An 11,417-nucleotide genomic window follows, 5' to 3' on the forward strand; every position below is an offset into this window, starting at 1 on the left:
AAACTAATTACACAGATGGAGACTAATTCGTGAGACGAATCTATTAAACCTAATTAGTCCATGATTTGACAATGTGGTGCTACAGTAACCATTTGCTAACGATGGATTAATTAGGTTTAATAGATTCATCTCGCGAATTAGCCTAAGGATTCTGCAATTAGTTTTATAATTAACTCATATTTAGCCCTTCTAATTAACATCCGATGTGATAGGGCTAAACTTTAGCACGTGGTGTGCAAACAACACCTCAAACGCGGTAGCCTGCCTTGCCTCTGCTGAGCTGGCGCACCGCTCCAATCCCGCGTGGCCACGTCCACCAAACGCAAGCCCGGATCCGCGTGACGCCTACGCCAACCGATTCCGACCCGTCCACGTATCCTGCCCGTCCTCCAATCCACCGTCCGATTCGCCTACAAATTCCCCCGGCGCCGCGCGCAATCCTTCCGAAATTTCCGCTTCCCTACGACGCGCGCCTCTGACTCTGATCTGTCCCTCCCCTGTCCCCTCTCGTTTCGTCCCCTCCAAGCGAAAGACATGGCGGCGGCGGCAGTGGCGGTGGCGGCGCCCAAGAAGCGGGCAGCGGTCGACGGCCCCTGCCCCGCGGCGGCCGGCGGCAGCAGGAGCAGCAAGAAGCGCCCCAAGTACAACTTCGGATCCATCTACGACTACGAGAAGCTCGGTGTGCTCGGGAAGGGCACGTACGGCGTCGTGGTGCGGGCGCGCCACCGCCGCACGGGCGAGGTGGTGGCCGTCAAGTGGGTCCGCGCCACCCGCGGCGGCGGCGGGGACGCCCTCCGCGCGGCCTTCCGCGAGGCTGCCTGCTTGGCCGCCTGCCGCGGCGCCCCCTCGGTGCTGCAGATCCGCGACGTGGCCACCGACGCGGCCACCGGGGACCTCTTCCTCGTCACGGAGCTCGTCGAGGGCACCACGCTCCGCGACAGGCTCAACCTCGCTGGCCGCTTCCCGGAGCCCCGGGCGCGCGCGGCCATGCGACAGCTCCTGCGCGGCGCGGCGTCGGTGCACGCCACGGGCACGCTGCACCGCGACATCAAGCCGGAGAACGTGCTTGTCGGCCCCGGCGGCGCGCTCACGATCTGCGACTTCGGGATGGCCACGCCGGCGCGCCCGCCCTACCCGGAGGACCCGTGCGCCGTCGGCACGCTCTGGTACCTCGCGCCGGAGCAGCTCATGGGCAGCCGCTGGTACGGCACGGCCGTCGACGTCTGGGCGCTGGGGTGCGTCATGTTCGAGCTCCTCGCCGGCGAGCCCCTGTTCGTTGAAGTCGAGACAGATGATGACCTGCTCATGGATGTGTTGCACCTGGGGCACGAGATCGACTCGGATGGCGTGGCGGCGTTCAAGGGCCTGCCGCAGGACTTGTCGCAGGCTGCTGGTGAGGTCTTGTGTGGCTTGCTGTGCGTCGACAAGGACAAGAGGCTCACCGCGGAAGAAGCGCTCAAGCACCGGTGGTTCACAGAGGAAGCAGAGGATGCCTGACCAAGTGCAGACAGACAAAGAGCTCTATTAGGATTTAGGACCAAATTGACTTAGGCCCCGTTTGGGTCCAAGGAATTGGAATCTATTTATGAAGTAGGCTAATTTATGTTGGAATGTGGCATTTCACAACTTTCCAAAGTTTAGATATAAGCCTATCTTAAATTCATGGGGTGGGAGATGGAAATTGATTCTATAGATTATGGTTATTAGAATGGAATTCAATTCTTATAGCACGCTCTTAGACTCGCTTCTCTATAGTAGAAGTGCAGCATACAAGTATCTCTCCCATATCACCAACTATAATATACAACTATATTCCACATACAATTATATTAGCTTAATTAATTTGTGTCTAAATTATGATTATTAGGGTGGAATTCAATTCCAATGATCCAAACGGGGCCTTATTGTAATCACTTGCTCCATTATTTGTAGCTCCAATTGGCGATGAGTGTTCATTGTAATCTTATGCTTTCAGTAGGTAGATTATGTATAATAGGTAGCTGTAGTTAGTCGGCTAGAAACAATCTACTGTTGCTTGTTAACATCTGATCAAAGTTAAGAAACCATGTTTAACAGGTTACTTTTGTTCAATAACATTTTCATTATAAGGTATGATGTGCTACTGTGTGAATGTGTGATGATCAGTAATAACTTGCGTGATGATTATGCCTTGGCTTCTTCACTTTCTGCAACTCTACAAGCAGGCAGTCAGAAAATTCAAAAAGAGTACCAGCTTCTATGTACTAGAAACAGAAGAACTTTGTCTGTTGGAGGCACAAGGCCATGGGGCAAAATCTTTCATAAGCTATAGCGTGATGATTGTGTCTTTGTTTCTACACTAGAAACAGAGGAATAGTATTAGTGAGTAGTCTAATTACCTCAGTTCTGGGATTAAGATTTGTAAATCTCTACGTTTGAAAGAACAATGGACATCATTACCGCGACCAATCTTGGCAATGCTTGATGGGTAGCAAGTAGCAACGTTCACCAGACTTGCCAGATTTAAATTGAATTTTGTCAGACTCCCTTCTTGAAATTCAATTCAGCTTGGAAATATGCAAAGTTCCAGTTCTTTCTTTGGTCCAGAAATAATGCAAAACTCATCCTAAATCTTGATTGTATTGGATTCTTGACATCATAAAGTACGTTGTTCAATCAGGGGTCATTCGTGTATCTGGCCATGTACGCTAGGAATGCTTGCTACAGTTCAGGATGTTGGTTTAAAACTCATCATGTATCCACACTATTATATTACTCCAAATCTTGGGCCGTTTCCTAGTGCATATAAGTGAGCAGAACAAAAGGCATGCCAGCTTAATTATCAAAAAAAAGGGCATGTCAGCTTTACACATCCAGTTCTAGAAGCTTTACATTGCCAGAATGTTGAATTGCAATTCCTTGTATAAGAATGCTTCATTTACGCACATACATACTTTAACCTACGGAGACCTAAATTTGGAATAAACAACAGCAACAAGATTACAGACGATAGTTTCCCCACAAAGTTATCTATGCATGTTCCAGGAATATATACATGGCATCAACTTCTCCTGACATTCTTCTTTCGATGACATCGATTGTGCCCATCTGTTCACACCAAAGAAAGGGAAATGTCAAATATGCTTGGCAAGACATCTTTCGGAAAAAAAAACATGCTTGGCAGCATGGTGCATTTCATTATGCCTTCCTATGCTTATTGCTCATGTACTAACAAGTTATATTCTATATGTAACGATATCTGCAATCATTGAAGCATCATGCTGCACATACATCCAAGAAGACTGCCAATTAACATATGCTTCCTGTTATGTGTGAGAAACTTCAGAAAAGAAAAGGTAACAGGCATACTAACACCTCATGGTGGAAATACAGTATTAATACGCAGTATGCAGAACAAATGGTTTACATCTGAAGGAATGTCAAATATCTCCACGCTGTTTGGGGTAACCAACCTAAATTGCAAATTTTCCATACATTTTATGGTAAGGGCATAAATGGATCATTAGAACTTACCAGTTTCATCAGCAGATGCCTCAGCAAGCCTTGCTATCGCATCAACTAGAGAATGTTCTTGCTCCTGCAGACATTGACAGTTAGACACAGTGAAAACTTCCTGAAAAGATAATATGTACGCTAAGGAATTCAGGCTTACTTTCAGTGCTTTCTTTGCCTTCTCTACTTCCAGGTGATCAGGATTGCTAACGTTAAAAACTTTCTCGACCTGCATGAGCAAATAAAATTTATTTTTTCTGAAAAAGGGCACAAGGTCTGCGGTTCTTACTAATCAGAAAAAATGGGCAAGTTCACTCAAACTAACCCGTTCTATGAGGCTCTCAGTGTGAAGTATATCAATGTCTCCGGAACCTCTCTTTCTAGCATTTTTTTGTGGAGGTGAAAAATCTTTTTTGGATACATTCTTTTGGAAACTTCTTCCTCTTCCATGACCTCGCATCAACCCACCACAGTTAGTTGACTTCCTAGCACCACTACTTGGAGCACCTTGGCTTTGTAGATACATCACAGGGTCTATCCCAGAGTCATTATCTAGCCATCTTATATCTTCAGGTCCCATCTTTTCTCAGAGGAAAAAGCAATAATCAAAACAATGCCAGGTAGAAGAGTTCGGTTGACATTAGTAATCAATAATGATTCTTCTGAATACAAGCATATTAAATTCCGAAAGCATGAACAAAGACATGACGAACATGAAAGTAGTAAAGGGACAGCTCAATGTGTTCTCCAATATGGAAAAGTTAACAATCTGCTTGTTTTCTGATATATGTGATTTGATCCAGAATTAAAAGTCTTTAGTAAATATATGTTATACGGCTATGCTTCTCATGTTATAAAAGCTTCCACGATGCAAAGTCAATTTGTCAATGAAATTGAGTACAATCACTAATAAGCATATAAAACTAGCAAACACTAAGACGAACCACTTTCCAAATACTGTTAACCATCTTCCTCTTCCATGTATACAATATTCCATATCAGCACAAACATCAAACATGACTGGTAGGATGTCAACAAAGTTACTGCTGGAATCTCAATCAAATGATACCGACAACAAGAATCTGACAGATTCTTGAAGTCACAGTTTGACCCACTCAGTAAAAATGAGCTGATGTGATGCGACAAAGCTTCAATCTAAATGTTTGCCCATAATTCTACCCCAAAAAAAGTGTTATTCGGAATGGAACAAAAACATATTAGTTGCAGTTCAAACTTCAACACCAACTATATCAATGACCAAAATTGATTATGTGATTATAATTGGTTACATCGTGGCACACACATTGTAACTCTCCAAATTAAACATACCGAATAAAAATCTGGTAGCTCTAAAATACAAGGTCACCACATCTATATAGTCGGATAAATATTCTACAATCTGGACCACATCACATAAGAGTAAGCTTATAGGAACTCATGTTCAGCTATTGGGCATGTGTACTTCTCCTAACAGATTAGTTCTATTGCATATATTTTCATCACACATGACCATGCGCCTTTACACAGTTTGTGCTGTCTTAGCTTCACATGAGATCCATTGTGGGTAACCGCTAACATCTAAAAAGATTTAAATTTTTTGTTAAAGTGGATATTACTAAACCAATTAATCTTAATGTAGAACTTACTCATCCCATTGGCACATTAGCGAAGTGAAAGGTTTCTCAGCACAATATGCAGATTTCGAAGGACCAAAATCCAAAAGAACTAGATTTCGTAAAAACATATAGGATGAATGTCCATGTTAAAAAAATGACTACATACCTTCTCAAGATCAACCCATTCCCAGGTCTCATTTGATGTATTGATATCATAAACCAGTGCATAAAGTCCCTGCAAAAAATCTCTAAGAAAGAGCTGGATGCTTTAATCCAAAAGTAAATGTAATCAATTGTTGAGAAAGAAACAAACCGTTTCTGGATTATAATCAGATATAACTACTTCATAGAAACTATTATCATCAGGCCAACGATTCATGACTTTACGGCCTATTAACGGGTTGACATTCTGTGCTTCAGAAAATTCAGCAGAAGGACCACCAGGAAAATATCGATTCATAAGTGGTCCTCTTGCACTAGGACCTTCTGAAGATGACGTGGGCTTCACTGCAGAGCCCCCAGATACCTTCTGGCACTGGAAGAATGTAAAATTAGTCAGAATAAAAAAAACAGAAGTTTTCTTTAGGGAACAAGTCATTGGGATTATCTTCTTACTGGTTTTGTCCTTTTGCCTTTAGTCCCAAGAGAAACTGCTTTTATAGCTGTTGAAGATGATGGTTGTGTTGGTGTAGCAAGTGAAGCAGTAATAGATTTAGATGTCTTTTGCCTCTTGCGAGCAGAGGTGGTATGATTAGACACAGAGTCATGACTAGGATTATTGGGCAATCTTTCCTCAATCCCTCCTGTTGTTCTCCGTTCCCTTAATTTTGTGGCAGAAATTGAGAATGCTAAAAAGAAGCAAAATTTGTACATTGCCGTTAATAAAATAAAAAAACCATTTATATTGTACCTTATGCTGTGAGTTAGATCATCATTGTTGATCATGTTTAATAGCTGCTGATGTGCTTCGTCAGATACCCTTAGCTCCTCCCTAAGTTCAGTTATGAGATCTTCCTTCTCCTGAAAAATGGTAAACTGATCTCAGGTCCACTCTGAGAAATAATATCTAAAATAATCACAAGAACCAAATGCATCGAAATAGTTTAACGGTCCCAACCCATGTAATGGAATCAGATCGTGCTTTAAATGCACGAAGAACCAAATAGTATGCTTGCTGCTCAAGCTGATGAATTTGTGCCTCCATATCTGTCGGTGCCCTCGCATGTGAGCTAGTAGTGACAATAGCTCTTCCATCGCCACAGACATGTCCACTGCCTCTCATATCCCTACTATTCGAGTATGGTGGTGGAGGATCATCGTCACCGTCAGTTCCTGCAACAAGAAAAAATTGAGGTTATAAAGCAACAACCAAGAGAAATTCAAACAATTAAAGCAGTCAGCAAGATCATAACCAGAAACCAAATGATAACATAACAAGGTAACAAGTATGCAACAAACCAAGCTCAAGGTGATGAACTTGTGCATCCATATCTATATGTGCCCTAGCATATGAACTGGCAGGGACAATAGCTCTTCCATCATCACTGACATGTCCATGGACTCTCATATCGCTACCATTCGGGGATGGCGGTGGAAGATCATCATCATTGTTAGTTCCTGCAACAAGAAAAAAGTTAAGGTTATAAGGCAACAACCAAGAGAAATTCCAATAATTTAAAGCAATCAGCAAGATCATAACCAGACACCAAACGATAACATAACAAGGTTATAACTATGTAACGAACCATGCTCAAGCTGATGAATTTGTGCTTCCATATCTGTTTGTACCCTAGCATGCGAACTGGCAGGGATAGTAGCTCTTCCTTCGCCACTGACACATCCACTGCCTCTTGTGTCCCTACTATTCAGGGATGGCGGTGGAAGATCATTGTCAGCGTCAGTTTCTGCAAGTAGCAAAAAAATTGAGGTTATAAACCAACAACCAAGAGAAAATTCCAGCAATTTAAAGCAATCAGCAAAATCATAACTTATAACAATGCAAAAAACCATGCTTACCGCTGGATGAATAAGCAGAACCATTAACTTGTGAACTTGGAACATTAGTGGGTTGCACACTAACAGCAGAAACAGTAGAATTTGGTGGGCCAAAATTTCTTCTCTCTAGCATCAGCAGATCCATTGGTGTTTGAATCATCCTGTGTCCTGCGGAAACATGCCCATGTATTTCAAGTTTAACTGTACAGTTAATAATTAATGTGCCAATCAGAAAGTTGATCTTTTTCACCATCTGTATTTGGCACAACCCAGAAGGAGTTTTCACAATTTAGAGCCATCAGTAATATCAGAAGCACACACCATCATTATAAAATGAGGTGGCACCTACACCACAAACGATTCTTACCTCTGGATGAATATACAGTATTATGAACTTGTGGATTTGCAACACTAGCCAACTCCACACCAAAAGTGGAACCAGATAAATTTGGTTTTGTGCTTTGGGACATCAGCATCTCCAATGGTGTCTGAATCATCTCGTGCCCTGTGTAAAGTGCATGGTTAATGCATAAAGCACCAATTAGTAATTTCCACAATTAGAGCAATCAGAAAGATCACAAAAGCAGACGCCATAAATTATAAAGCGAAGGTTCTACCTATGCAAAAACCATGCTTACCCTTTGATGAATACACAGTACCATGAACCTGCGAACTTGGAATGTTCGTTGGTTCCCCACCAACAGCAGAACCAGTAGAATTTGGTAGGGCAGCATTAAAGCTCTCGGACATCATCTGATCCGTAGGTGTTTGAATCATCCTGTGTCCTGTGGAAACATTCCCATGTATTTCTAGTAAGATGTACAGTTAATATTTAAACCTTCTGCATTTTGCACAACCTAGAATAAGTTCTCACAATTAAAAGCTATCACAAGCAGATACCATCATTATAAAATGAAGGTACCACCTACACAAGAAACCATACTTACCCCTGGATGAATATGCAGTACTATGAACTTGTGGATTTGCAACACTTGCGAACTCCACCCCATAAGTGGAACCAGATAAATTTGGTGGGCAAACATTTCTGCTTTGGGAAATCGGCATCTCCAATGGTGTCTGAATCATCTGATATCCTGTGCCAAGTGCATGTTTAATACGTAAAGGACCAATTAGAAATTTCCACAATTAAAGCAATCAGCATTCAGCAATATCACAAAAGAAGAATGAAGGTTCTACCTACACAACAAACCATGCTTACCACTGGATGAATACGCAGTACCATGAACGTGCGAAGTTAGAACACTTGTTGGATTCCCACCAGCAGCAAAACCAGTAGAATTTGGTAGGCCAACATTTCTGCTCTCAGACATCAGCAGATCAATTGGTGTTTGACCCATCCTGTTTCCTGTAGAAGCATGCCCATGTATTTCAAGTATGTGTATAGTTAATATTTCAGGTCAATCAGAAAGTTGTTATTTTTCACTTTCTGCATTTGGCACAGCTAGAAGAGGTTCTCACAATTCAGAGCCATCAGTAAGATCACAAGCACACATGACACACCATCATTATAAAATAAAGGTGCCTCCTACACAACAAACCATGCTTACAGCTTACCCCTGGATGAATATGAAGTACTATGAACTTGTGGGTTCGCAAGACTTGCCATCTCCATTGCATAAGTAGAACCTGACAAATTTGGTGGACAAACATTTCTGCTTCCGGACATCAGCATCTGCCATGGTGTCTGAATCATCTTGTGTCCTGTAAAACATGCATAATTAATACATAAAGCACCATTTAGAAATTTGTGCAATTCGATCAATTAGCATTCAGCAAGATTACAAAAGCAAAACGAAGGTCTCTGTCTACGCAACAAACCATGCTTACCTCTGGATGAATATGCAGTACCGTGAACTTGCGAACTTGGGATGTTTGTTGGTTCCCCACCAACAGAACCAGTATAATTTGTTAGGCCAACATTTCTGCTCTCAGACATCAGCAGATTTGATGGTGTTTGAATCATCCTATGTCCTGTGGAAATGTGCCCATGTATTTCAAGTATAAGTTATAGTTAATATTTAAGTGCCAATCAGAAAGTTGTTATTTTCACCTTCTGCATTTGGCAAAACCTAGAAGTTCTCTCAATTTAGAGCCATCAGTAAGATCACAAGCACACACCATCATTGCAAATGAAGGTGCCACCTACACAAGAACCATGCCCATGCTTACCGTTGGATGAATAAGTGGAACCAGACAAATTTGGTGGGCAAACATTTCTGCTTTGGGATACCAGCATCACCAACGGCGTTTGAATCATCTTGTGTCCTGTGGAAAGTGCATGGTTAACACATAAAGCACCAATTAGAAATTTCCACAATTAAAGCAATCAGCAAGATCACAAAAGCAGACGCCATAAATGCTAAAACAAAAGTTCTATCTACGCAACAAATTCATGCTTACCCTTGGATGAATACGCAGTACCTTGAACTTGCAAAGTTGGTGCATTTGAAAGATCCCCACCAAAAGAACCAGAGAAAATTGGGGGTTGAACATTTTTGCTTTGGGACATCAGCAGCTCCAATGACGTCTGAATCATTTTGCGTTCTGTGGAAACACAACCATGCATTTCACATGTAAGTGTGGGATTAATATTTAAGGCACCAATCAGATGGATGTTATTTTTCACCTTCTGGATGTTCCTGAACCCAGGAATGCATGCCGTTCAAATCTCCTATGTTCTTTGCTGTAGGAGCATTGTATCTATTATTCAATTCATATGGTTCTGAACTCCCTTGCTCCTGCAGTCTCATCACACGGGGCATGTACGGGTTACCCGTCACAATAGCTGCACTATGCGCTGCACAATCAGCATTATCCCTTTGGCATCTATCATCAACAAGTTTAGTACAACTTCCACGTGGTTATATATATTCATACAGTAATACTTCAATTCATACAGTAAGACATGCATAATAGAAGGATAATTTGTATTCATACAGTAAGACTTCAATTCTTTGCTGTAGGATGATGGATTGGGCTCACCTGCATCAGTATAACATGAACCATTGCTCTTTTGTCCACACAGTGAGTTCTCATAATTCACATGCTGGCCACTTCGCTTAGTAATATCCAAAAGAGGAACCCTGTCACACAGCCTTCCAAAGGCTGGCATCCTTAGAATGCTAGTGAAACGAAAGTCACTTATTCCTACAAGTACAAAGGACAAAAAAAGTTGCGCACGGTCAGCATTCTTTCGGCACAAACCTGCTTAAGCATAACCTGGCTACCTTTGAACCACTGATCCTCGAGAAACGATCAAAAGAGAAACTGAAGAGTATAAAGAACAAATTCCAGGTCACTAGAAAATTGTCGTTATATTGATGCATTCATCTGACTGTGAACTGTACACCAGTGGGAGTAGAGTTATTACTGTGTGTTTTTCTCACAGTAATCCCCAAGCAGTTCCCCAACTGAATTAGTCAGGCTACACTAATCCGCCCATTTATTCGCATAATCTCAAAAGTGGCATGAAAACTCACGGGTTCTGGAGTCCTGTAGTGGCGTAGCGGCGGAGGCGGCCGGAAATTGGCGAGACCGAGCGGATGATTTGGCGAAGCTGCTGGCGATCGGTTAGCTAGGGCACCGACGGCAGAGTCGGGTGCCGGGTGCCGGTGGTAACGGCGCGCGTGAGGTAAATGCCCAGGGGAGTCGTGGTGGAGGGGAGCGGCGCGCGCAAGGGGAAGATGGGAACGGCGAGGCGGCCGAACGGAGGAGGAGAGGTTGCCGTCGGCGACGGCGGCGAGTGTCTAGCGCCAAGACGAGCGCTGGGGCTTTCCTTGGAGGGAGAGGGGAGTGATCGAGTGAGTCGTACGAGGGAAGAAAGCGAATTTCTTTTTCGCTGCAATTAATACCACTAGTCCACAACTACTATCCAGCAGCTGAGTGATTGTGGGGCATGCCAGTTGCCAGTATGCCACGCCCATTTCAGATTCAAAATTCGAACTCAATTTTTCGCCCATCAAAAAAAAAATAATGTTTTGAATCACGTGTATTTATACTTCGTTCTCACAAGCATTTTCTAAAAAAATATTTGTAACATTCCAACCGTGGACCGGTTAGGCCAACATGTAACAACTCTAGTCTTAATTAACCTTGCCTAAGCTTAAGTAGAAAGTTTAGAAGTTAATCTAGCACTAAAGAAGGATCAAAATGTCCTTAAAAGCTTAATTTGGAGGCAAATCATAAATTTAAAGTTTTATATAACAACTTCAATTTTTGCCCATATAAGAGTTGTAAAAATTGACAAAACAAACAACTTTTCTTATTTAAACTTTTGCTAGTTTGAAGAGGAAG

General features: G+C 42.6%; 2 protein-coding genes across 3 annotated transcripts; one reads left to right on the forward strand and one right to left on the reverse strand.

The window, feature by feature from the left end:
- The first annotated feature begins 469 nt into the window (after nt 1-469).
- On the forward strand, nt 470-1,656 carry LOC101763856 (putative cyclin-dependent kinase F-2). The gene has a single exon (XM_004956388.2). It carries the CDS (start codon nt 535-537, stop codon nt 1,495-1,497), a length of 963 nt encoding a protein of 320 aa, XP_004956445.1. The 5' UTR covers nt 470-534; the 3' UTR covers nt 1,498-1,656.
- A 1,133-nt stretch (nt 1,657-2,789) lies between these two features.
- LOC101764253 lies at nt 2,790-10,920 on the reverse strand. Of its 2 annotated transcripts, XM_004956389.3 has the most exons (23): nt 10,604-10,920; nt 10,107-10,271; nt 9,751-9,909; nt 9,525-9,668; nt 9,294-9,389; nt 8,952-9,095; nt 8,679-8,825; nt 8,323-8,469; nt 8,051-8,197; nt 7,742-7,888; nt 7,471-7,608; nt 7,125-7,271; nt 6,854-7,012; nt 6,567-6,725; nt 6,226-6,440; nt 6,019-6,128; nt 5,724-5,928; nt 5,422-5,643; nt 5,275-5,343; nt 3,818-4,072; nt 3,653-3,721; nt 3,514-3,577; nt 2,790-3,087 (listed from the first exon to the last, which is right to left on the reverse strand). In XM_004956389.3, the coding sequence occupies exons 2-23, from the start codon at nt 10,234-10,236 to the stop codon at nt 3,041-3,043; spliced, it is 3,120 nt and encodes a 1,039-aa protein (XP_004956446.1). In that variant the 5' UTR covers nt 10,237-10,271; nt 10,604-10,920; the 3' UTR covers nt 2,790-3,040. The 2 variants fall into 2 exon arrangements, with proteins under 2 accessions (XP_004956446.1, XP_022679687.1); XM_022823952.1 differs by lacking the exon at nt 10,604-10,920 and having other exon boundaries at nt 9,751-9,914; nt 10,107-10,174.
- Nucleotides 10,921-11,417: the final 497 nt, after the last annotated feature.

The sequence above is a fragment of the Setaria italica genome, chromosome II (assembly GCF_000263155.2).
Source record: "Setaria italica strain Yugu1 chromosome II, Setaria_italica_v2.0, whole genome shotgun sequence".
Lineage (NCBI taxonomy): Eukaryota > Viridiplantae > Streptophyta > Magnoliopsida > Poales > Poaceae > Setaria > Setaria italica.